This window comes from Poecilia latipinna, unplaced genomic scaffold (genome assembly GCF_001443285.1).
Source record: "Poecilia latipinna isolate Pla-1442-1.1 unplaced genomic scaffold, P_latipinna-1.0 Scaffold156, whole genome shotgun sequence".
NCBI lineage: Eukaryota > Metazoa > Chordata > Actinopteri > Cyprinodontiformes > Poeciliidae > Poecilia > Poecilia latipinna.
In genome coordinates this window covers 30,995-57,603 of record NW_015112772.1, presented here as the reverse complement: position 1 = coordinate 57,603, position 26,609 = coordinate 30,995, and the positions used below count along the sequence as shown (strand labels likewise).

Here is a 26,609-nt window from a genome sequence, read left to right as displayed (position 1 = left end):
TGAGGGAAAAACAATATACTTTGCTCAACTATAACTTGCTATCTTAACGCCCTTTTATTTTGCTGAGCCACCAGCAAAGTTTTTTTTCCTCGTGATGTGCCCAGCGATTTTTCTCTGATGTAGGAGTGAACCAAAGCTCAGGTAATCGCATATCATTCAGGACTTTTCTTTGCAGGGAACGTCACTTGCAAATGTCCAATTAGAAATCTAGTTGAGGCAACTGTCCAATTATTTTGAGCCCCCTGACAAAATTTATTAAGGATCTGTAATTTTTATACCTACATTCCTTTCTTTTTAAAATGCATTGTCCTTAAAGCTCTGAAAACAATGTTGTTGTTTTTTAGGTGTGTTACGGCTTCAGTGGGTCTCTGCCCTTTTTTCCTTTTAGGGTTCTGCAGACAGGTCTCTGCAGGTGATGTGTGTTGCCCTGATTGGTGTTCTGCAGCTTTAAAACTGCCAGGCATGCAGCAGTCAGGAGGCTTTTCCCTCCTCTCTCCTCAGAACCCCATTTGGTTTGGTTTGTATCTTTTGGTTGAAATTTGTTAGGTTTGTTTAAGCATTTGGTTATTTCTGGTCACTTATAGGTTCTGCTTTAATCTATTTTGGTTTCTCATTTCAGGTATTCTTTTTTTTCAGGGTTATTTCTTTAATATAATTTAATAAATTCTACTTTCACTAAGTTACTAAATCCTTGTGTGGTCTCCTTTTAATGTTACCCCATCAAACGAGCCTGGTGGACGTAACAGGTGCAAAACATAAATATTCTAGCATATATATATAAAAAAACTATGGTTACATAACAGCATTGAGAGTGTGCTCTTTATTTACATCATGTTTTTGCTTTTCTTTTAACGCCCTTAAGGAAAATGTTTCATATTCAGTGCAGTGCTCTCCAGTACTCTCTGTGGCTTAACGATATCCAGCAGTGATGTAGTCATAGTTGAATAAGTGGGTTTATGCTGAATACTTATGAAACTGAAGAATTTCTGTATAAATTATAGAGTTTAAAAGCAGGTAGACATTTCACATTATAACTACTTAATTCTGATTTAGAAGACTATTATAATAGCAGCAGGCGACTGGAACGTTCTTGAGGGATATAATTGTAAATGATAGTTTGAGGAATGATGTGCATGTAATGACTGATTAAGTGCAAAGTTTTACAATTGAATATGCTTAAAGATTGCTCTCTGTTCTTCTGTTTCCACTCCGCTCCCCTGTTTTACTCCAGGGTACACTGTTTCCATTACCTGATCCCCCTCACCAAGCAGGGGAACTATGCCATTGTGGCCAACGTGGAAAGCATGGACTACGACCCCCTGGTGGTCAAACTGAATAAGGACATCTCAGCCATTGAAGAAGCCATGGGAGCCGCCTTGCAGCAGCACAAGTTTCAGTATATATTTGAAGGTAAGCTGGACCCTGGTAGAAATTTCAAAAGGTGAAATTTATTCCCCTTCTTCAGGATTCCTTTGTAATCTGGAAAAGTCTGGAGTTTATTTTTAATGTTTTCCGCATCTGGACAAAGAAATTGGCATTTGGGAAAATATACCTTAACCTGTCCTCTAAAATCAAGTCATCCATAATTTTAACCATTTGTTATTTAAATGACCTTTTCAAGGATTGAGAACTCCAGAAAAGAATTAAACAAATCAGTAGGAAACATTAGTTTTGCTCGCCATTTTTGAGAACGCTTGAAATATTCTGTTCTTCTTTAGTAAACGTCCTGCTGTTTTTATCCAAATAAACCTGTGTTATGTTTTTTTTGTTTGTTTGTTTGTTGTTTTTTTTTTTCAGGTCTTGGTCATCTCATTTCCTGCATTCTAATCAATGGGGCCCAATACTTTAAGAGAATCAGCGAGTCTGGCATCAAAAAGATGTGCAGAAACATCTTTGTCCTTCAACAGAATCTCACCAACATCACCATGTCCAGAGAGGCCGACCTCGACTTTGCTAGGTAGCTCCTCCTCATTTTTATTTTTTTTTTATTATCAGGAAGTGTTTTATAAAGACTGACACAGCAAATGTGCAGTTGCAGTTACACGCTATAAACACTTCAAGGCATATAAGAGGCATTTGGAGATCTTCAACATGGGTATTACTCAGTTTCTGTATTCAGAGCTTTTGGAGGTACTAACATTTTTAAACTCCCACAGTACAACTTCCTGTTACTTTAGCAGGTGGAGTTTTGGGTCAGAATTTCTTTTGACGTCTCATGATGTAAATATAATACATCATTTCTCCATTGTCAATGTAACATTGGTCAAGAGGGTCAAGCAGCCTGTCAGCAACACTGTGTTTTGTGTCCGAGACGTTGTTTGTGAATCTGTCATCTATGTGAGTGAAGGGGTCATGCAAAACACGACGAACTGAGAGAGTCCTCAGGTTCGGGAAGATTCTCATCAATTCTTAAGTGTTTTGCAAGGGAAATAGAAGAGATTGCAGGGACAGAAGTTGGTAGAAATGAGCACGTACAACATGCAGCGACATCAGGAGAAAAGGGGCACTTATTTAAAGATGAAAGTTGAGGAAGGAGCGTTAAATATTAATTTTAAAATTAACAGCCCGAAAATGCACCGTGACATGTTGTGGGGTTAATTAGCTTCTTTCAACATCCCTTAAAACGTGTCATATTTTTTCAGCACTTTGGTGTTTGTGTGCCAGCAGAATTTGGGCATTATTATTTATCCAATTTGGTATAAACGTGTTCCAAAAAAAAAAAAAACTAACTAACTAAAGATGTAAAGTGTAATGACCTGAACTGTTGTGGACTGTACCGGATGTGGAGGTGATTAGCATGTTATTTCTTCCTCCTGTCAGCTTTGATTACGGTGGAATGGGGGTGATGGCTTTTTGTGTCTTTTCTCTCTTTCTCCCACTCTCCCTGATTACGAGGCGTGGGCGGTGTGGAAGTGTTGATTGGGAATTGCAAAGCTCATTGTTTACGCATTCATGGCTTTTTGGATTGGCCGGCCTCCGGCTCCTGGATGCAGACTCTCACAAACGCACACAAAACCCCCACATACACACACCTGTAGTGTAGCCCTAACTCCCACACACGCAAAAAGTAATAATAACCACACAGCAGCACATATATATATATGTATATGTTATTTTAAGGAGACCATCTGACTTTTTATTCAAAATCCCATGGTTCTTTAGAGGTCACAATACATTGCACATAATACGTTTGGAATCGAAACAGGCCAACATAATCCAAGATTGATCTCTGTTCTTGTTTTGTCACAAATTCACCCTGTCTTTCAAACCAGACCTTCGTAGTGTTATCAGATGCATTTCCATTTTAAATGTGAGCAGAACTTTGATATTCCGCGAATGTAAAAAAAAAAAAAAAAAAAATTCACAAAAAATCCCACAATTCACAGTTCCAGAATTTCCATTTAATAAGAAATGCAATTTCATGTGTGTTTCTTATTAAACATACAAACATGAATATGATTGTTCACACAATAATTCATTACAAAAAAAAAAAAAAAAACTAATTTACTGTAGGACTCTCTATGTAACATATTTGCAACTGAGTGTGTGATCTGGTGTTGTAAAGAACCACAGTTTTGAAATAAAGACGTTGAGAAAGTTGGCTTCGGTTAACCGGAATCAGCAGTGACAAACAGTCTGGTTGGACTACAAGAAGAGTATTTGTTATTACCTCCCCTGGAAAGAATTGATGGCAAATAATCAAAGGAAGAAATCACAGCAGGATGTCTGCTTTGCAGACTGGCTGCAGATGTTTCCCAGTTTAGCCATGCTCCTGTTTCTGTTCCAGTGTGTGTTGTGCTTGATCATTTGTTCTTTGTGTTTTGGCTGCAGCCGTGTGGACAAGTCCTGCACAAGAGCACCATAACAGCCAATGATCTGAGTTAAAACTACAGTAGGGCCAGGTTGTCAGCACTGCAGAACAAATAGGCATGCACACACACACACACACACACACACACACACTACTTTTTGCCTTTCCCATAGAGTGAAAAATGGTGAGGAAACAGTGTCACCTTGTGGTGGCATCCTAGCTTGCATACTGTAAAAAAAAATAAATAAATTGTGAAAACTTTCAGTACATCCAGTTGTAAATGTTGCACCTGCTGGTATCACCCGAATGTGTTTTTGTGCGTGTGCGTGAGCAGGTGTATTAGTATCGTCCCAAAGCAGCCTCATGTTGCTCAGTCAGAAGTTTGGCAGCAGCATAAGCTTGTATGTCAAGGTCAAACACACACATGCACACACGATCAGAGAAACACACACACACACACACTCTCTCCAACCATCTGCTCAGAGACGAGACTCGTTTTGCAAGCCTGCGTGTCACAGCAAAGTCATCTCCGAGTGTGTGTTTTTGTTTATTGACGGCGCACTCAACCTTATCACTGCGCTGATCACCCCTCATTGTCCGCTGTAGCCGCCCCTCCCTCTTTCTACATCTTCCTCTCTGCCTGTTTATGCTGATGGGTTGTTTTGACAAGAGCTGAGATAAGTTCAACATGGGAAGTTTGTGGTGAGTCCTTCATCTCGAAAAGCGTGAGAAAACTCAGTAGTTACACATGACAACATTTTAAAAAAGAGCGAGCACAAATGCACATTTGTCGACTTAAATCCCCGTGTCCTCACATTCATTTGTAGATGTATTTAAAGTTTTTGCTTCATGATGAGAATAGGCAGCAAGAGTGAATTATAACAGCAAAATGTTTTAAAAAAGGTTAATTACTTGATTTTAATCTGAGTCGAGTTACAAAGAAGCCAAATTCACAAGTTAAAATGAAGGTTTTCCTCATCTTCTATTTAGTACTTCAGTAATTCACAATGCAAACATTGGATTATATGCCAATGTATGCCACCTACAAGTTTTTGTTCTTCTCTTCAGAACTGTATTGAGTTAAAACACACATAAATCTAAAAAAAAAAAAGTATAAAATATGATTTATATATTATACAGGTCTACATTATCTGCTCCAGGTAATTCCTTAACATCGATGGAAAAAGTACTTCTTATAAAAGTACTAGTTTTAAGGTAGAATTGTAATTTATAAGTTGGGGAAAATGTATTGTTCCACTGGCAGAATATTTTCCTTATAACTATTGCTTTTTCATCAATATTAAGAAATTATTGCCTTAAAAGGGCTCCATTGTTCTGAAATCTTACTTGTAAGTTACTTTTGTCTTATTCCAATTTTACTAAATGTGATCTTAGTGCACTAACTGTCAGATCAGATAATTGCACCAGAAACTAGACTAAAAACACTTGGTAAGATTTTGTGTTTTTGCAGTGAAGAGTATAGAAAAATCTTTCTATTTCCAAGCTTTATTTTTTGTCCAATTGTTTAAAACATTCATCTATGTTTTTTTTTTTGTCTATTTGTCCATCTACCCTTTGCTCAGCTCTCACCTTTTGTCACTTTTAAAGGAGGTGTTTTGTTGTGAGAGCAGCCCCCAAAGCGTGCCACCTACAAGCCTAAAATGGCATGTTGTCATGAAGACCTGAAAGGTCCATTAGTTTGAGAAAATCGAAGTATGTTCCCAGTCGCGGACCGAAGCACCATTACAAATTCACAAAAAGCAAAGCTCTGAGCCGTCCGGCGACCCGTGCATGCAGGTTGGAGAGTTGTCATAACACAAACAACAAATCCGCCACAGCTTAGCCAACCAGCTAGCCTAGACACCAGTCTGACAGTCTCATTGTCACGGCACCCCAGGGTTCATCCCATCTCACCCACCTGTCTCCTACTGGAATGGCTCCAGCGTTCCAATCTACATGTCTGTAATGCACAATAAGGTGTTGCGCTCTGTAGTTTCCTCTGTAGTTACCCCCCTGGTGGCTGTGCATCTCTGAGAGTCAGTGTGTTGGCAAATAAACTGTCTTTGGCTTGGAGCTTATGTGTGTCAAGGTGACAGCGTGGTGTGTCCTCAGAGATTGTAGTTATAAGTACAGTTGACGGCCATGTCAGGAGGTAGTGGGTGTCAACAGATAAAAGCGTTTGTATTTAGGCCGGGTTGCACTACACTGTCACTTCTGTCTCCATCCTTGTCACCTTGTGTTTCTTGCCTTATCTCTTTCCTCCCTCTGTTTTTCCCCCCCCACCCTCCCTCCCTGTCTTTTTCTTGTTTTTGCCATAGTCCAATCAACTTCTCCGCCTCGGCTCAATTGAAATTCTCCTCCTCTCCGTCTACCTGCGCCTTCTCTCCTCTGTCGCTCGTTTTCTGCGTGCATGCGCAAGATGCCGTGTGATAAGGCTGCTCTTTGTTGATGGAGCCTGTCTCCATGCGTTTCGGTCTCTGTATCCACACCTCCCAGCATGATGGCACTCGCCTTTGCTGATGAAGCCAGTCAGGGGGTTCGTGTGCATCCGTGCCCGTGTTTGTGCCGATGCAGCATGATGAGACTGGTCTTTGCTGATGAAGCTTCACCCCAAGTCTCTGCAGACCTCTGCTCATTACCAGAGGAGAGACAAATGCACTGTTCTGGAGGGAGATGGAGACAGAAGGAGAGGAGGGGAGGGAAGCTATCATCCTTTGGTTCAAAGGGACAAGTGAACGTTAAGACTTAGATTACACGTTCACAAAGCCACCTTTTTGAAATTTGCTGTTTATATTTAGTGAAAATGTAACATTATCATCCTCGACTTGTATTTTTATAGGTTCAGTTCTTGTTGACAATCTATTTGAATCAAATGTACAAGCAGACATAAATGAGTAAACCCCTTAAACACAGCATTACGTTTGATAAAAACACAGTTGGGCTGCGTCTTAGGTTGAGCATGACTGAGTCCGGTCTCCAGTTGTCATAGTAACACGTGTTTTCCAGCATGCGAGCCTTTCAGACTCACTACAGTCAGATACTACTGTTATCAGAACAGAGGGGAAGATTTATTAGAGGAAAATATATCAGAAGCAACACTGAACTGGCTTCTTGACTTAAAGCATTTTCAAGACGGGAAATGTGCCACCAACATATTTTACACGTAAAAATCTTAAAAGTATATAAGAAAAAACAAATGATTGACAATTCCATTAGTTTTTTTTTTCAATGTATAGATCATTTAAAAAGTCACTTTTCTGACAGAACACAATCTATAGAAACACAAAATTCTAGAGCATGTGATGTCTGAAACTGGTGTGCATAAATTTCTATCCCTGCAAACAGAAAACAGTTTATTAGAGACGGAAGTATGTTGCGCAAATAAACAGTCACTTGAAGGCAACACAAGGAAGGGTAGAGTAAGCATTCTTAGTTTCCTAAAAGCTGGATAGGATATTGTGTTACACAGTGAGGGATAAGCTTCATAATTTCCTGCAACTTTCAGTTATGATCTGCATTATTTTCATTTTCTTTGTATAGTTTCTGATTTTTGAACATCAAACTTAATACTTTAGCTGTGTGTGTGCTGCACTGTCAAGACATGAGCTAAAAGTAAGAGTAACAAAGTAGAAAGCCTTGCTGAAGATGCCAGGAGGTATTTGTTACAGCACCAACAAGCCTTGGTTCCAGCTGATAGTCAGGTTGATCCACCTGCTTGCACATCTTTTTTTTTTTTTTTTTTTTGTTATTTTTTTCCCCCCCTCTTTCTCATCTTTCTCCTACTAACTAATGTGTTTTCCCAAACATGCTGACAGAAGCAGCCCGTAATGGCTTTAATATTGTATACGCTACAAATGAGGGGGGAAATGAAATGTGCTGAATCTCATCTTTCTTCCACCTTTCTATTCTCGCCGCTGCTTCCCTCTCGTTCCATTGTCATGTGTCCGTCTCGCGCGCGCGTGCCGCCGCCGCATCGCCGACGCAAATTTATTTAATATCCTTTGCGCACGAGAGGAGAGGTAGGGAAGCAGCTAATTAAAATTTAATGGAACGCACTCCGCGGAGGCACGTCAGCACACATATACAAAGAAGCTGATTAATAAATCAGAACTCTTATAGATTGGACTTGTGGAGGAAGCAGGTGGAAGTTGGCAAAAATTACTGTGTGCGGTTTTCATGTGTGGGTGAAGGGGGAGTGTGCACAGAGGGAGGCTGAGGGCTGTAAAGACTCTAAAGAGGAGGGCAATCAAAACAATTCACCGTGGTGCTGTTTGAAAAATAAGACTTGTTTCATTAACCAGTTGCTGCTCCACCAAAGGGAAACGTGTGTGTGTGTGTGTGTGTGTGCGTGCGTGTTGTAGTGCGTAAGCCACAAGGGCTTCTTTCTTGATGCTGGGGTGCAGAGAGATTTTAATCTTATTAACAGCCTTTCCCTGTTCGGCAAATAGCTTTCCAACTGCTTGGGTAATGAACTGTTTGAAAGTGTTTTCAGCACACACTAACATACATCACTCAAGACACATTGATAGATCGACCAACATGCACACACAAACACGTTTTTTTTTTGTTTTTTTTTCTTTCCTTCCTTTCCAGACCAGCCTCCCCCTCCTCTAACCGCTGAACAAAGCTCAGATTGCAAGTAGTCCTCATGGTTCAGACACCCAAACAAACACACAGGCTCTTAACAGACAGCTGACAGTTTGCCACGCCTTCTTCCTGCAGATGCTGCTGTCGTCACATGAGATTCTACAGCAAGAACTGTGATGTGCACAAGGGTTTTACTAGCCCCTTATCAGCCGTAGATCAGCATAATTACACCCTTTTTCTCAGCTACCTAATAAATTGATGCTACAATTACACTAAAAAAGTCAACTTTTCAGCTGTGGCTTTTAATCATTAAACCCCACTTGGTGTTGCAGAATCACAGCAAGTCATCCAGGTCTTAAACAGCAAAGTAGCCCCCAGTTTGTCACGCTAACATCATCATGTTTGACAGTAGTTTTTTTTTTTTTTTTTTTTGTAGTTTTTTAATGGGGTCAGTTTCATACCAGATGTAACGCGGCTTACACCTTCCAAAAAGTGTAAACCGACAGTCTCGATGGAATATTTTCTCAAAAAGCAAGAGGGGATCTTCAAGATGCTTTTGGGGAAATTTGAGACGGAGCTTTCTATTTTCTTTGGTCTGGAGTTTGTTTGTTTTTTTGTTTGTTTGTTTTTTGTTTTTTTGTTTACAAGAAAATGGGGTTATAAAGTTTTTTGAAAGTCTACCAGTGTTAATACATGACAGTGAAATGAGATAACTCCCTTACTGTCAGATGATTTGTGTATTTAGCCTGGTAAACCTTTGGAAAATGGCTCGGAATCGCATGGAAAAATCTCCAGCACAAATGGAAAACAAAAACATCCCAAAGCTAATGTATGCATGTTTAAGTGATTTATTAAGTGAAAACAAAAAAAACAGGGTAAATACCTCACTGTTTATACCCACAGCTTTTATATGTTTTTCATAGACTTTCCCTAACTTTCAGTAAATATCCAAAATATGTCATCTGAAAAATGTCTTTGAACAGCAAACCAATCATCTTAAATTTCTGTTGTTGTAATCAAGGTTGGCCGAGCACGCGCAAATTAAACGTGTGATTCGTTTCATTGTGAGATGAGCCCCCTCATTGTTGCCGTCTCATCTCAACCTCGGCTAAGTAGTGAGTCCGCAATACTCGATCATCTTAACGGCTTTTTTCATGAAATGAATTCAAGGATGAGAAAAATGAACAAAGCCTTGAAGAGGAACGAGGAGCAGGATGGCGGGTGAGACGGAATGCAAATGCTTTGGTGATCAAGGGCGTCTCTCGTCAAGGGAAGGCCAAAAAACAGATATTATGCACCTCTGCTTCTCATTTATCTCCAACTTGATCTGGCGTTTATTTTATAGCTCTACTTTATTTCATCTCCCCCTTCATAACTCTTTTCGTGTCCCCCGCCCCCCAGTTTTAAGGTGTTAAAGTTAAAAAACGGTATCGCATAAAAGACGGACGCGGGAGAGAAGTTCCATAAGTGGCCCGTAACGCCTAGTTAGCAATGAAAATGATCTCTGCAAAATGTGCTAAAGCTAGCTCTCCTCCTTTTACTGTCATATATACCTTTTAAGATGCATTCACCTGAAGAGTTCGGAGTCTGTTTTCGACTGTCAGACAAAAGACAAAAAAAAAAAAAATGGAAGTGTCTAAATCTAACAGTTTTAAAAGAAACATAAGGGCTTCATTTAGCATAACAGCGTTACCACTACCCTTCTTGAGCATCTTTCTGCCTTACAAAGCTGCATTAGTTTCTGTTGTTGCGCGACCAACAGCTGTCCTTGGCCAAGGTTGGTAGTTTATTCTAATAAAGGAAGCCCTTCCTTCCTCTAAGGAGAAAAGAAGCCCTGTAGCAGTTTCAGCTGCAGCCTTCTCTGTAATTATTTACACAAATCCAATGCTTCAAATTACCCTATTGATTTGATTTTTTTTTTTTTTTACAATTTTGTACCACTTAGTGTTAGCCTATCACATAAAAAAAACATTCACGTCTATTGTTATGTGACAGAATGTGAGTATGAGTGGTATAAAAGCTTTTGCAAGGCACTGTAAGAGGTGAGCTGACTGTAAATCCTTCCTGCGCTGTAAACCACTGCTGCTGTCCTCTTGCTCAAGTTTGCTTCCGCAGCTACATTGTGGAAGCTTAACATTTAGGCCTTGTGGGCACTAGAAGCTGAAATCTATTTTGGTGTTTGCCTGTATGTGCTTTCCTCTTTTTATGTACTCCAGAGCAGGGCTAGACAGTAACACGCATTTACTCTCGAAGGTGTTTGACCTATTTTGCCTGGGACCAAAAAATATATATATATATCTCTGAGATCTCCTGCTGCACTACCTTACCTTGAGTCTTCTCCCTTTGCTTAGGAATGTGCATTTCTCCTGCCGTGCATTGACCAGTAAATGCATCAATAATAATTTCATTCCGCCGAGTCGTAAGACGTTCAAAACTCCACCTTGAAGGACCCTGTGAAAAGCCGCATGCGGTTAGTGTAGAAAACAAATCCTGTTTGACATATTTGATCCAATTTGTGCAGAAATGTGTTGTTTAGTGGTGCCTGCTGTCCATTTGTGCTAGCGCTTTATCAGTATGTACTTCATGCACTCTTTCAAATGGCCCGTTGAGGCATTTGGTCTTGATTAAAGAGCTGTTTATTCTACACACAATCCCTTTCCTCTTCTGTGTGTCTGCAATATTTCAGAAGAACAGTCTTGGCTGTTGGGAGCCTGCATTTGTTTTCCCCTTTACCTGCATCTCAGAGCAGCAGCTTCACCGGGTCCCTTGATGTCCACTTTAAAAAAAAAGAAATTTGAGCATGACAGCAACAGTGGTTGGTCTGGCTTTTGTGCGCTCTCTTTGTTTTCCGCGCCTCTTTGATTCAGCCCTGGAAGAGGAGAAACGGACCTATATTAAGTGTCTGTTTTTCCTCTATCTCCTCCCTGCATTCTTCGCCAACTTCACTCGCTGCGGCCCTTCTCTTATGTCGTTCATCCATAACCCGTTGCCGCTTTCTCTCCCTCCTTGCAGGCAGTACTATGAGATGCTGTACAACACTCCAGATGAGTTACTGAACCTGGTTGTGGACCAGGGCGTTCGCTACACAGAGCTCGAGTACATCAACGCCCTCTCTCTGCTCCACCGCAGTCAGACGGGCGTAGGGGACATGAGCACCCAGAACGTCCGTCTGCAGAGGCTGAAGGAGATCATCTGCGAGCAGGCTGCCATCAAGCAGGCCACCAAGGACAAAAAGATCACCACAGTGTAGCAAGAAAACAGAGGGGATTACGTTGCCTAGCATTTTGTGTTTTGTTACTGATTCATGAGATCTCTTAGAGAGTAAAGATTGCTTTAGACATGAGATTGTATGAATTTATTTTGAGGTGCGTCCTTTGTGTTTTCTTGCCTGATGTGACGATAAGGGTCGTAAGTCGAGAGCCGACACAGACGTACATTATTCCACCTCTTGAAATGGAGATCATCGATAAGCGTACGCTGCACTGACTCGCTCTAATTGGAAAGTTAGATGACGGCCGCCACTGCAAACTTTGTAAGTCTACTTTCTATATCAGGCATCTTCCATTGTCAGTTTACGCTTTTTAAAAGACACCATAAATCCTCGCTGCATGCCGAACCTCCTAACAAACCCCCGGCTCTCCAAAAACAACAGCTCCGGTTTAAACGACACCATCTTGGACAGTCACCTGAACTCGGGGCCCTATCTCATCTCATTTTCCTATTAGAACCCAAGCTGCTGCTCTCCATTACACCTCCATCTCTCCTCTCCTGCCAGCCCCTATGGACTCACTGATTCTGTTTGCAATAACAGATGCCAGATTAGACTGTCTGAATGAGGCCACATCCTCCGCCTGTTGCCAATTTAGTTTGGTCCCCAAAGAGTTCCTGAGCTTCCCTAGAACTGTATCATATCTGCAGTTGTCAAAAAATCTGAGTCCTGGTCTGCTTTTTTTTTTTCTTTCCAAAGTTTCTGAAGTTGCATTGTGCAAAGTGTAGGAGAGTAAATCACAACTTCTTTTTTTTTTCCAATTATATTTTTCAGGTCTAATATGCTGCATTCCTTTTTCACATTTTGTAATGTTACAACCACATATTTCGTTTATTTTATTGGGGATTTTTGCTCCTAGTTTCTTGAAAAACACCTCAAGCTCAGTTGAATTCTGTGGTTAAATTGGGTGACCGTCTGTTTTAAGAATGTTCAGGGTTGTTGTGCCGCTGGAAGGTGAACCCTCACCCCAGTCTCAAGTCTTCTTCATCCATCTTCCCATCGATGCTGACTGAATTCCTCCCTCTGCTGTGGAAAACGGCTCCACCAGTTACATGAAATCATAGTAAAATACAATAAAGCATGTAGTCAAAACTGTGAAAATCATAGAAATGGGCATAAGTACTTTTTAAAATATTCCTACAGCAGTCGTTACGGTAACTAAAATCATATCATCCTGTTTAAATCCCTAAAAGTAAACCAAACACCATGAAAACAAGAGAAGATCTCAAGTCGCGTCCCTCCCTGTTTTCCGCTCATTAACTTTGCAGAGAAGTATTTAACGAGTGGAGGAGAGAGAAATGGGAGCCTTGTCAATACGGCGGTCCCACCACAGGTCTCCTTGAAGCCCACAGAGCAATCCATCATAGTGACACACAGCCTGGAATCGATGGGGAAGCAACGATGGAGCTGCTGAGTGGCTCGCCTACTCCTCTGTAATGCACACTTGGTGCAAAATCCTAGATGTTGCTCATTCATTTGTTCGCTTCAGAAATGGTTCTGAAAGGTTACACATGTGGAAACTTTAGTACAATATTCTCCAACTGTGTCGTGCCTCTCGCGCATGCTGTTAGACGTCCATCGCACTGCAAGGCTGATCTTTTTGTCACGCATAGTTTGTTTTTGGGGGTGTTTTTTACACTAAGTTGTGCATCACGTTTTTCTTTTCAGTGCACACTATTTTTGCACATATGTTGAATCTCCACTGTATCACGCTTGTTTTGAGCTTGTTTCAGTCTTTTGTTTTTGTTCCTTATATATAATCTCAAATCTGTCTGCTTAAAATTAACCTCATGCAATTTGTCAGTGCGTATGATAATAAAGATCTTTAAAAAAAAAAAATTTCTGGAGTTCTTCCATTCTTTGTTGCATTTCAAACATTTTCCTTGCATTGTATTTTCTGCATAAGTACCATCTTTCACATGTGACAGTCTATCCACTCGAAGCAATGGAGATGTTTTTGTTCTCAATCTGGAGCTTGTCTGATCCTAAACCAACACCAGAGGATGCACTAAACCTGACAGGTGTGCTATGTCACACGACTTTAAGGGGTGAAGAGCTTAACAGTGGCATATCAGGGAAAAATAAACACAGACAGCGAACAACCTGAGGCCTCAGTTGTTGTTATTGGCATTATTCCACGTGGTAAAATGTTCTTGGCATAGTATGGTATTTATAAACCCTGAATGTCCCTGGAGCTCTGGTGATTAATGTCATCAAGTTCAGGTGCAAAATCAAAATGTAAGGAGGTAATTCAACAACTATATTTGGATCGTTAATTTACCCAAGATTTTAAGATCTCTGGTTTTTCTTTAGCATTGTAAATACATCTAATATTTATATATTTAAATGCCATAGAGTCCAAAGTTCATTAACGTGGAAATTTGACTGTGAATATGCTTTGATCAGAACTATGACCTTGTAGCTTTGTGGTTGGTGTATGCAGGAAGGTGAGTATTTTGCAGCCTCCATAAAGATATGTTCCATAACTTTACTGTATTTAGCCTGCGTGAACGACCACTTGCAATTTTTCAGAAGATAATGCATCATATTTTTTCCCCCATATTGCAGTTTTATCCTGTTTTGGTCCATCTCTGTAAAAACTTAAATGAAGTCCATAAAAGTGTTGACTTCAGCTCACCTATTTAACAGAAATATGTTAAATAGGGTTAAATGCACCTATTTATTTCTCTCCTGGTATTACTTTTAAGGCAATTGTTATTTTTACCTTGTTCTTCGTTTTACTTCAGTCTCTAAAACGTGGCTGTCAAAAGAACTACAATCCCCAAAATGCACTTCATCTGGTGCTCGGTTGCCATGGTAGTCAACTGACACAACTTTGCCTGGCTTGGGATAGGCTAACCTTGGAAAGCAAATAATTAGCTGTTTATTGGACGCGTACATTGGCCACTTAGTTTCCCTCTAAAAGCTAACTTTCAAAGATACGTCAGGTACGTTTATTTGTGTTATAACAATGGAGGACGAATTACAGGAGCAGCAACTAATGTCGATTCCAGAGGAAAGCGCGGAGCCATCGGACCAACCAGAGACGTTAAAAACCGAGGAGCAAGAGGAAATCATCGAAGTCGAGGTAAAAACGTAAACGCTTTATTTTGGCTTGAATAAATCTAAACGGAACGTTTTCTTAAGACTCCTGCACATAGTTTTCTTTTACGGCAAAATCCTCAACTAAAAAAAATAGTCACTGATGGCATTGAAAAAAAGCAGATAACCTTGAGTTGAAGGAGACTAAAGTGAATAGCAACGTCTAAAGGTTGATTATTTTTCAAATCATCAAAAGTGCATTAACGGCTACAGACTCAAGTCTCTTTTTAAGCAGAATTTTAAATATTAAGATGAGTATTTTCCATTTTTGAAATAAGTGTTGACCTCACAGAAGTCAGCGGCCTTAAAATATTTGTTCCCAAATATTTTAAAATGTACCTTAATAGAAAACTGTGACTTTCGTACATAATATACAGTTACCAGATTCAGATGCAACGTCATTTTTCATTCAAGCAAGATGTTTGGTTCCAGTTGATAAAGAAACTGGCTTCTCCTAAAGTATAGGGTGGGTATTATTTCTGGAAGAAAACAATACAGTTTTCAAAAAGGGTTATAATTATTTCCACTTTGTTTATCTTAAACAATTGCTAAAAATCTAAATCTGTCTCATGGACTACTAGTCCTCTAAGAAAATGCTTTTTGATGTTACAATAGGAGGGGGTTTTAACTGAAGAAATGGTGTCTGAAGGTTTATCCCATCTTGGACTTGATCTGACCGGGCAGCATCACGTTCTATGCCACCTATCCCTACCGGTGAGATGTGTACCTACAACCTAGACATTGATTGATGGATTGAAGCCTGATTAAATTTATTCATAAGTCTGTTCTTTTCCGCTCCAGAATCTCAGTCTTATCAACATACATTTGTTATGCAAGTACGCCCATCTTGTAAAGCTGGAACTGCAACACAACAACATAGAAGGTAATCCATTTTTCGTTTACTTTCACACATGATTTTGTGCAATACGGCAAACGCGCAAATCGTAAGCCAGCCTTTCCTGCGGAATGATGTATTGACAAATGATGACTAAATGATTTATTCTAATTTGAATACATTTTATCACAACTTCTAGATATATCCTGCCTGAACCACATACCCCACCTTATCTACTTGGACGTGTCTCACAATGAAATCTCCAACTTCTTTCAATTCCAGCCACTCCGGTACCTACAGGTGCAGGACCTTGAACTGACAGGATAAGACAACATTTGATTGGTGGCTTGGGCCTCGTTTTCTAGCACTATTCCCTTAAGATAGGCCTGGATTACCATAGCCCATCTGTAGTCGCTCTGAATTTGCTTACAAGGCACTAACTGCCCTTCAGTGACAGTGAACTTTTGCAAAGAATCTTGTTCAAAAAGAGGTTGTACATTGCAAGTTTTGGTAGTTGTTTGTTAAACGTTTACTGCTTCCTTCTGATTTCCAGGTGGCTGATTTCTCCCACAACCGAATACCAGACATTAAGGATCTGGCAGGCTTTTGCTGCCTGCGTAAGCTGAATCTGGACTGTATCCTTGCAGTCGCTCACTTTAATGGATGTGGATGTCATCGCGTCGCCTCCTGATGCTTTAACAAGCTCCTACGGTCTGAAGTTTCCATTCGCTAAAATCCTCATTAAGCTATAAATTATACTTTACTTATCTATTTTGATGCTTTCGGAGTGTACTGAATAGTACAAAATGTAACTTCAGCGGCTTGTAAAAGCAAGAATTTGATGTGGATCTTGTCTGGATTGAAGAAGGAACATCTCCAAATCTGATTTATGCAGTTCTTGTTTACCTAAAAGGATTTTTTTTTCTTAATCATTTGCTCAGACAACTGTCTCTCTGAAGTCAGCGATCTTAAAGATTGTTCTATGCTCACCCATCTCAGCCTGGCTTACAACAAAATCACAAAAATCAGCAACCTAGGCAATCTGCCTCTCATAGATCTCTGCCTGGTAAGTTTTTATTGTTTTTGCGGCATTCAAGAATTTCGATTTTTACATATTGCAAATAATTATTTTAAATGAAATCTATTTTTTTTAACCTATTGTTGAATATGTTTCTGAACTTTATTTTTCTTTGAAACAAGCTCAGTTTCATATTTTTCTGTCCTCCTTTGCTGTTCTTTAATCTGTGCTCTTAGGTTTTTGCCACATTTTAACATTTAACAAACATCACCATATGGCCCGACAGCATGCCTTTTTCCCCCTGTTCTTCGTCGTTCTGTGTGTGTGTGTGTGTGTGTGCGTGCATTTTCTAGGCCCCTCCGTGTTTTTCTCATTGTCAGCATCTATTGGTCTGGCTGCATCTGCCCCTCTCTGGAGCTCCCTTTGGGGACCAGCTGCTGGTCTTTGACCGAACCTGGACCGAATTCAGCCTGCACACATTCCCCTATCCATCCAGCATCCATCTCAACCTGCTCCTGACCCCTCTGCTTCCCCAATGCGCCCTCCTAAAGCAGCATGGCATTGTCAGCCAGTCTGTTTCCCTTGCACATCACAGTGCCGACCCAGAGCTTCCAGGGACCGGCACGGTCACCCTCCCCTGCTGACAGCAACCCTCTGTCTGGCAGGATGCTTGGCAAGAGCAGGCCAAGGTGTGGCCATGCAGTTGGATAACAACTTTTGTCAGTAGAATAGATAGAGAATCAGGCTGACAAGACTGTTGTGCCCAGGTCTTGTTCTTTGGTTCGTCAGCGTGCTGTGCTAGCCCCTCAACAGCTGCTTAGCTGTCAGTCCAGGCCTGTCAGCATTTAGCAGAGAGCCAGGCCTGCCACTCAGCTCAGTAACGAGGGTAACAAAGCTCAGGCGCTGTGTAGATCATTCCTAATAGAATTACTAAGAATGAAAGTATGAAAAAGGACTTTGCTGCGCACACGTTATCATTAATGTTTTCCTGTTTCCTGTTTGTTTTAAGAGGGGAAACCAGCTCCACTGCACTGAAGGGTTGGAGAAGTTACAGAACATACAGGTTCTTGATTTGTCAAGAAACTGCATCACCTCTATTTCAGGAATTCAGAATCTCCGCTTGCTGTACTTAATCGACTTGGAGAAAAACCAGGTACCTTCGGCAACAAGACAGAACGATCTCCATCGTCTTTTGTAGATGTATATATTGTGCACCTGCCTTCTTACTTGCAACCCTAGGCTCAAAATCAATAATTGTGTGATTATATTATGAAATAAGATTGAGCTCAATAAACAGAACACAAAAAAATAAAACAGTCAAAATTATAGAGTTAAAAAGTAAGGAACTTTTCATTTCCCAAATTTTGCCTTATTGTATCCAGTACATGCAGTATAAAATAGTAATGTAGTTCACATATTGATGTGTAAAGCTTGCATCAAAAGTAATTATAGGTAACATTTATTTTTCACGTTTTAAGAACCGAGGCAAATGAAAAAAAATGTTTCCTTTCGTCGTTGTGTTTTTTTTTCTTCAGATTATGGAAATTGAAGATCTAAAATATGTCATTGAGCTTCCGATGCTGACAAACCTCAATCTGCTGGATAACCCTGTGCAGGTAACTGACATATTCATATGCAAGAGTCTTCACCCATGAGAATGTAAAATACAGTTGGCGTCAAAATGATGAGCCCCTGATGCTAATATTCAATTGCCTGTCCACTTAACTGGATAATTAGGTCTTTGACCCATCTCTTTCAAGCTCGAGAAAGCTTCTTCAAGCGTCTCCATTTTGCAAATACTGTGATAACTTTGAATATCTTTCTCCAGCCTTGTGAGCGTTGATTCTTTTTCCCAAGCCTAAACTGAATTTGTTTGTTTTTGGCATGATGTTTTCTCAAGTGGGAGCTTCAAACGCTTGGTGAGGATTTTATACTGCGCATAAAGTGTAGGGTAACCTTGACTGATTGAATGATTTCAGCTGTGGGCATTACAACGTGAAACTACATGATTTCACAACAGTGGTTTGTGTTTCAAGGGGGGCTAATAATTTTGGAAGTTTTTTTTTTTTTTTTTTTTGTGAAAGAATTTTGTTTCTGTGCGGAAAGTAAATTAATGTAAGCAAATCCAAAATAAAACCTAGATTGTTTGGAAAAGCTGTATTGAAAAATCAACGTGCTGTTTCCCAAAAGCGCTCGGGGGAATTTTTTTTTTGAAAAACACATTTTCAAACGGGAAGCTAATAATTTTGACCTCACGTGTATACTTTAATATAAGCAATATTGATAAAGCTTTTGTAGGAACCTTCACATTTATTTATTTTGTTTTCAAGTTTTAAGAGTATGACCATAACGTTGCAGGAAAAAAAAAAAGTTTTTTATTAATTGAATGAGTTTGTTGGATCTTTTGTAATGTGCAAAGTATTTGTAATTATTAGGAGCACCATAACTACAGACTGACAGTCATCTTTCTCCACCAAGGCTTATCGGTGCTAGACAATAAGAAAGTCACTGTTGAAGAAAAGGTGAGAATCTACGTCATTAATGTCGCTTTTTATGTAAATTGTGTATGTAGGATATTTAATGTGTCTGAGTACAAACCACAAATTCTAGGTGTCTTCAAAAAACATGTTTGAGCCTCCTATGGACATAGTAGCAGCAAAAGATCACATCATGAACATGGTTCACCAGATGGCACAGCCGCAGGTTCTCTATCAAAGGTTTGAATGAGTATTTCGGTATTTTTTTTTTTTTTGTTAGATTTTTGCCTGTTATTTCACCTGTTAATTTTAAAATGTTTGCCAAATGAGCTAGCTTTATGATTTAGATTCTAAAAGTACAAATACGCTGCATAATTTACTGTTCGTTTTACCCTGACCATCCTGTCGTCACATCTAAAATAACTTCCACAGATAGTTGTCAGATATACAGAACCCATTTTTTCTAGATGTCTCATCCGCTTTGCTTGTGCCAGCATTTATGTTGTGGTATTTTACGTATGTTCCTCGGAAAGGGGAGCGCGTGTTAAATTATGCATGTAAGATGAAAGTCAATGAAGAAAGTGTGTGTTTTTGTCTGATTGCGTGCAGCACAATGCCCACTCCAAACACCCCATACCCAATGCTGGTGCTGACGGGCCCTGAAGGCTGTAGGAAAGGAGACTTGGTTCGCAGACTGTGTCGGGAGTTCGGTGAACACTTTGGTGTTGGGTCAGTCTGACAGAGCTGTTAATAATATGTGTATTCTTCTTGTTTATCGTATGTGTTGATCTGAAACTCAGCATATGGCCCCGAGTTCTCAAAACAATAATCAGAAAACCTTACTCCAATGTAATTGGGAATGCATTTTAGCTTGTGGGTCGCAATATCCTTTTTGTAAAAGAATGTACTCATCAACTCGTCTGCTTTTAAAACGTGTATGGGATCTGAAGCGTAGATGGATTGTATCTGAAATGTAAACATGACAGATGCATGTGAATTTGCTTCAGAGGACTAACTAACTGTTCATATTTCACAGCATCTGTCACACCACGCGGCCCCCCTACTCTGGAGAGAAGAACGGGGTTGATTATCATTTTGTCAGTGAAGAGGAGTTTCAGAACTTAGTTGTCATGGTGAGAATCCTGATTAAGACTTTTAGGGGGGTTTTTTTTTTTTTTTTTTTTAGCGGTAGTTTGCATTTGTAGTCTCACAAATAATCAGAATAAATGAATGCTTTCCCAGATTTTGTCAAAATACACACCCAGGATTCTTGATAAATTATGTTTTAAGTGAGCTCGATTCTCACGTCTCCCTCAGCGAGTTTCACATTGATTTCACAGGCTGGTTTTAATGTGTTGTGGAGATAATTAGTTTTTCTGGGGTGAATTGATTTTTCTATTAACTTGGTGGCTTTTTTTCCATCAGTACCTTTACCGTAATTATGTTTTTCAGAGATTTCATTCAGTTTTATTTAATTCAGTTCTTAGGACGAGGTATCAAATCTACTTGAATTATTTGAGACAAGAGGTAACTGTGTGCTGACTGCTGCTCAGAATTTCCCATAACTTAGGGATACACATAAGCATCCGAAATCAGAATTTACGACTGGTGGAGGAAGCCAAATGTGTCCTTGGGTCCTGAACACATTTGTTTTCCATCTTCACTCTCTTGTCAAGTCAGCTGTTATGTAAGGTTGGTAGGAGATAATTTATAGAGGACTGTGTCTGTGATTTACACAGGAATGGCTTTGAAGCAGATATTGATGCCTTTTGTCTTCTCCAGAACCAGATAACTTTGCAATCTATCCCTGCCCCCCGTTTGATCCTTCCCGTGTTTTTATCTCTCCACTTTTCCGTTGCCAGCTTTTCTCAATCTTCAAGATCTGCCTTTTAGTCCCAAGATGGGCTTTTCCACACACCGTCTTGAAACACTTCTTGGGTCTTGGAAGGACCGCAAGCAAGATAAAATAAAGAGATTTCTGACTACTCAACCAAACTGACAACTTATGGGTTTAAGAATATGCTAAATTGACCTGCATGCTCCCAGTTGTTTGATTCGTCAGGTTTACCTGTGAGACCTAACGAAGAGGATTTCACCCTGACTTACCAGGTCAAAAGTTAATTTCCCAGGTGGCCAAATAGCTTCAGGTTGTTAAGCTTGACAGAACATGCTGGGAATGTGTGTGTTTATGTTTGCTATTACTTTCCATGTAAAATAAAGCTTTTTTTCCCCTTCTTCTTTTCCTTTTTTTTTTAATGTAAGGGTAAATTTATCCTGACCATGCAGTACGGCAGCCATCTGTTTGGCCTCACCAGAGGCGCTATAGAGGAAGTAGCAAATCACGGAGTGGTTTGTTGTTTACATATGGAGCTGGAGGTACTTGTGTGAAAACTAATAATTTAGAGAAGATTTTGTTCTGTGCATTATGGGACTGCCTCAAGAATAAAAGTGTAACACCATTAATAATTTGTCAAATAAATACAATTGTGCTTTTTTTTTTTTTTTTTTCTGCAGGGTATTTTCAGTCTAAAGAAGAGCTGCTTTAAGCCTCGATACATCCTGCTCATACCCACGGCTATAGAGAAGTTCATAATCCACATGAAAAGCACTAACCGTTACACCAAGCCACAGATTGATCTCGCGGTGCAGCGTGTGCCCCTCTATTCAAAAACCAACGAAGAACGTAAAGGATTCTTCGACAACGTCATTTCAAGTGGTAACATGCAAAGGGAAATGTATTTGTTTCGTTTGCTTTTTTAAATTCCAAATAAGTACAATTAAACTTTTTATACATAACGTCCTTTAAGTGCGTTCTAAGCGTAACGGCAGGTGGAATAACTTGCTACGGTAAAAATCCACAGGATCACTGTGTTTATCTTGCCTCTTGATAGCACTCAGCCTGTTAGTTGTTTTCTTAATGAGATGAACAAACAGTGAGTGTAAGACATCCATCACTTTTACGCGGGTGCTAGCGAGACCCTCATTACACCAAGGTCAACATCTACATATCTTTGATTCATTGCTCTTTGATGTTGGACGCTCTGGCTCTGTTCAGGACCCGACTTCCTCGTGTGTTTATTTATGTCTGCGCTTATTTAGATAACTATGATGAAGCTTACCGGACCTTGCTGGAAGTAGTGAAGGTCTACATCTACGCTGAGGAGGAGGAGGAGCCGCAGGAGGAGGAGGCAAAGGAAAAGGAGGAGGAGAAGCCGCGAGAGGAGGAGGAGGAGAAACCCAGCGAAGAGGAGGTGGAAGAAGAGAAGAGCAGCATTGAATCCGACAGCAGTTTGAGAGGTGTTTCTCTTTTTAGTTTTCCAGGTCGTCAGTAGATTTAAAGATTTAAAATACTTGTTTTGTGAAAGGACGCACGAGTATCAATTGCTAGGCTTTAAGTTACCAGATATGTTAGTCAACCGTACCTTAAGGCCAACTATTCAGCTTTACATTGTATCCTCGAGTTTGTTCCCAAATGTTGCTATTTGCATAATGGCAACAAATGCAAATGGCACATCAGTGTATTTCTCTTGGTAGTTAGGTATTTTGGATGAATTTCTAAACTAGACGTTCATAAAATTTTTCAAATCTCATTCATAATTTAATTTAATTGAAAGTGAAGTGACAGCAACCTAAACTGTGGGTTCAACTAAGGACATCTACTCAGGATATTTTATTTGTTTGCAAACCATCACTTACTGTTAGCCATACATTTCCACTCACTAAGAAAGACATTAGGTTTATATTGGATAGTTGACTTATGTTTAAAGCAAAGTGGAAACTGTTGTGTTACCAGGTTCCCACGGAAACGTATTCATGCACAGCAACTTGAATGAAAAAAGCTGTCGCCAAACTCTTGCATTACAAGTTACAAATGCCAATTCTCTTCTTCATAAAGAAGCTAAAGTTTCAAGCACCTTAGACTGTGATTGCTATTTTTGGTTGTTTTGTCGCTTGAGTACTAACAACAAAAATGTGAATGCCACGCTCTCCGAACAATGTTTCAGACTTTGAGTCAGTCGAGGAACCAGCAACAACACCGGTAGAATCAGAGTCACTCCCTGGCACCACCGTCGAAGCCAGCTCGGCAAAAGCCCAGGCAGATTTGAGCTGTCAAAAAACATTGATTGTGAGTTTGTCTCTAAAAGCGCAGCATGGCAGCAAAGCCTTGCAAGTGGAATTAGAGCATACATCCGAAATCAGATGTATGAAGAAGTCATTGTCGGCTGGCTGCCGTCGAGGTGTTCGCGTTTCTTCTCTTTCTGCAGGAGCTCGCCTCCTTGAGGAAGCGGGAGGAGCTGGCGAGGGAAGCTGTCATTGGAAAGAAACCAGGGTTGCACAGCCACCTCTTCAAACAGCACACGTAAGTGGCAGCCACTCCACCTCACTCCAGGGCCTAATTTAAAGTAGGCATTCAATATTAGGCCAATTTAGTGTAATCGCAACACTTGTCCTACAATAACTGCATTTTAATGGCTCAGTATGAGTTTGACATTGAGGGTGAAGTACCAGGTGTCTAAATTATTTAAGCCCAACTGTTTGTTAATGTGATGGGAGCTTTTTACCAGTGTTCATTTTGGCAACCTGTCCATAAAAAAAAAACAGTCACCAGAGGTACTTGCAGTTCATCAGAGGAATATTTCAAAAACTGCTAAGCGTGCTCTGAAATCCGTCAGATATGTCTTTTGCTTTTTTTAGCCAAAATGTGGCGTCAGCGGAACGTGATCAAGATCCTGGTACCCACACTCAGGAGATTAGCGGGTCAGTCGACGCAAAACTGTAAAAAAAAAAAAAGATGTTCATAAATGATTCCAGATTCTCTTATCCAAGCCAGTGGAGGAAAGTTATTAACCTAAACCAGTGTTGTCCCAACATTTTGTCATGTTAGCAAAAGAGGATTTGTGTTGTACCTAACATTTCCAGTTGCAAGGTTTTAACCTGTCATTAGTAATTTTACACTAATTTAAAAAAAAAAAATTTCCATCTGGGCCGCACTTAATTAGGCACTGCTGGCTTAAGCCAACCAGTGTAAATCTCAGAGAAAAACAAATGGATTAATAGTTCAACACTGGAGATATCCTCTAAACTGTAAAACCAGTCCAGTTCATTTTACAGAGAGGTAATGTTTTCAGAGGAGACTTGTTGCTTCTCACCCTGAAGGATTATTAGCATCCTTGAAGTGTTTTTTTTTTTTTTTTCATTTTATAGGCCTCGTTTTCTTCCTATGAGCCACGTGGGGACAAATGTCTTCACGTTTTCTCTACATGCTCAGTTGGACACTTTTACACACCAGCACACCCACTCATAAATTCAGATTTTATTGCTTCTGCAGGTCATGACATTCCTGTGTGCACACTTACACTCAAGGTGGATTTCCTTTTTATAATATATAACTTTATGGTGTTACTTTAGAATGAAATATGAGGGCCTGTTTTTTTTTTCACTTTGCAACCACAAACTTCAATGTGTTTTATTAGAATTTCATGTGATTGGCCAATTAGATATCACACATTATTGTGAAGTGAAAAGAAAACATCCTTCCATGCGATTTCTATCGCTGCTGATACTTACTGGGTTGTAGGGAAGGCTGGTGCTTATACGAGTATAAGGCAGGATGCGTTCGGGTGCAGGTCGCTAGTTGGAAGGAAAACGTGGTACATGATTTTAAACGTTGTTTGCAACGTTGACTCTGCTACAGGGGTGGCAGCATTTACGCTCCTCGGCTCTGGAACAGACTGCGTGAAAGCTTGTGCAGAAGCCGCTGGTCATGTAAATGAGGACTGACATCATTACTGTTTACTCCAGCTTTTCAATAAAGGTCAAAAGACTGATTTATCGTGTCTGACATTTCTTTGCTTTTTACTTTTCTGAAATTTGTCATTTTAATATTTCTTTTTAATCTGATTATGCATCATGTTTGTGGAAAACACTTTGAATTTATATGCTACACATATAAATTTGCCTTGTACATACACATAGATTGTGTTTTACACTACAGCACTGTTTTCTTTGACCTTCTTCTCCTGGTAAACCACAGACAGACCTTCTTATGCACTTCTGTTAACAATAGCTTTCTTTTTGCAACTCTTCCACAAAGGTCAGACTTATTGGAAACTAATAGTTACTTTTATAATAGATTTCTTCATCAGACCTGTGTGCCTCTATTCAGAGTTAGCATTGACTCATGATTCACAGTCCGTTTGTCTGGTCGGTCAGTTAGGTGGACGGTCAAGTTTTTCACTTAATTTGACCTTTCACCTCTACTTCATCTTATTTTACATGCAGCTCAGAAGTGTCTCATGCCACCTCAGCTCTCGACGTTCCTGCGTCACTCGGTGGCTCTGTTGAACCTCTAGATGGAACCCTATTGGCACAGACGACAGAAATGCTCAAAGGTCAGTGTGTTTGTTTTAAGTTGGGACATCTGCATGTGTGTATGAACTAAAAATAAAAAATTCCGTAAATAGTTAGCTATGAGATGATATTGTGAGTATAATTCTAGTTTTTATGACAACACTGCCTACAGCCATATGAGAACAACAGCAATCCTGCTTTCTCTACATGTAGCCAATGAAACAAATTAGATTTTTCCAGGCAGCAGTGCAAACATTTGACATTCCACATGCAGAAATTGAGCAATCTGCTGTTCCTGGCTCCAACTTTTCAGATTGCGGTATGGGACTCGACTCACAGTCCATCCTGCGTCCAGAGTCGGATGGACATAAGAACCGTGAAGTCACCAAGTCCACGTCACCCGAGACACGTTGAATCTACCCATAACCGCCCGTCGAATAGAACGAAGGAGAAAATGTGGAGGGATGGTTTTCATAGAAGATTTAGTTGCTTTTTTTGTTGTTTTTTTTGTTTTTTTAAACAAAGCAGAAAATATTTGAAGGTAGTTTCTATTTCAAAAATGAAAATGTTATTAGTTAACATTATTTTGGGATTTATTCTGTTCTATTTTTTTGTACTTTCCCGTGTGTGTTTTGTTTAGAAATGCATTATAAACAGATATGTCTGCGATTCATTTAGACTGTGAGAGCAAGAAAATAGTACTATGATGCTACTCTTGTTTATCTTGTTGAGCTTTCACTGTCTGTCATTCTGGATTTTGAAATATTGATAAGCTTTTATAAATCCCAGAGTTAAGGTAGTTTTGTTTCTAGTACGGATTACAAACAAAACTGCCTCTTCTACTTGCTAATAAAAGAGGCTAAAGACAGTTTAAATTGTGAGCTTTGTGTGTTCTCTGAAAATATTAGTGGCACTCTCTTTTAAACCAATAGCACAGATGTGGCAATGTTTCAATTAAACAGCAATAAAAATTTTTGTAATTTTCTTATGTGCTCTTACATTATTACGTTTTAACAAAAAGCTAAAAAACAAACTAAATTCTCATTGGTACCTCCGGGTTTGTCCCGCCTTAAACAGTGGGCTTCTTTTCCAAAAAAAAAAAAAAAAAAAAAAAAAAAACCCAAAAAAAAAAATGTTTTTTTTTTTATCACCCGCCAAGG

At 39.7% G+C, this 26,609-nt stretch overlaps 2 protein-coding genes across 3 annotated transcripts in view; both read left to right on the top strand.

The window, feature by feature from the left end:
• exoc4 (exocyst complex component 4) overlaps positions 1-12,140 on the top strand; it is a 127,857-nt gene extending 115,717 nt beyond the window's left edge. The window contains exons 18-20 of the mRNA XM_015029525.1: positions 1,232-1,410; positions 1,798-1,957; positions 11,411-12,140. Coding sequence (XP_014885011.1) covers positions 1,232-1,410; positions 1,798-1,957; positions 11,411-11,648 — 577 coding nt within the window. The 3' untranslated portion in view covers positions 11,649-12,140. The remainder of the gene's footprint in view (positions 1-1,231; positions 1,411-1,797; positions 1,958-11,410) is intronic.
• Positions 12,141-14,464: 2,324 nt separating this feature from the next.
• lrguk (leucine-rich repeats and guanylate kinase domain containing) lies at positions 14,465-25,884 on the top strand. 2 transcript variants are annotated; one of them, XM_015029523.1, is made up of 20 exons: positions 14,465-14,754; positions 15,384-15,482; positions 15,570-15,651; positions 15,803-15,903; positions 16,157-16,238; positions 16,545-16,669; positions 17,631-17,774; positions 18,157-18,237; positions 19,057-19,143; positions 19,232-19,338; positions 19,708-19,827; positions 20,135-20,231; positions 21,361-21,474; positions 21,613-21,814; positions 22,198-22,395; positions 23,103-23,224; positions 23,364-23,458; positions 23,794-23,856; positions 25,381-25,490; positions 25,763-25,884. In XM_015029523.1, exons 1-20 carry the CDS (start codon positions 14,638-14,640, stop codon positions 25,861-25,863), a joined length of 2,247 nt encoding a protein of 748 aa, XP_014885009.1. In that variant the 5' UTR covers positions 14,465-14,637; the 3' UTR covers positions 25,864-25,884. The 2 variants fall into 2 exon arrangements, with proteins under 2 accessions (XP_014885009.1, XP_014885010.1); XM_015029524.1 differs by lacking the exon at positions 23,794-23,856.
• The last annotated feature ends 725 nt before the right edge of the window (positions 25,885-26,609 follow it).

Coding starts and splice junctions, on each gene's coding strand:
- lrguk (XM_015029523.1), top strand. CDS start 14,638: ATGGAGGACGAATTACAGGAGCAGCAACTAATGTCGATTCCAGAGGAA. Junction 16,239..16,544: donor GCGTAAGCTGAATCTGGACT/GTATCCTTGCAG, acceptor TCATTTGCTCAG/ACAACTGTCTCTCTGAAGTC. Junction 19,144..19,231: donor AAGTCACTGTTGAAGAAAAG/GTGAGAATCTAC, acceptor CACAAATTCTAG/GTGTCTTCAAAAAACATGTT.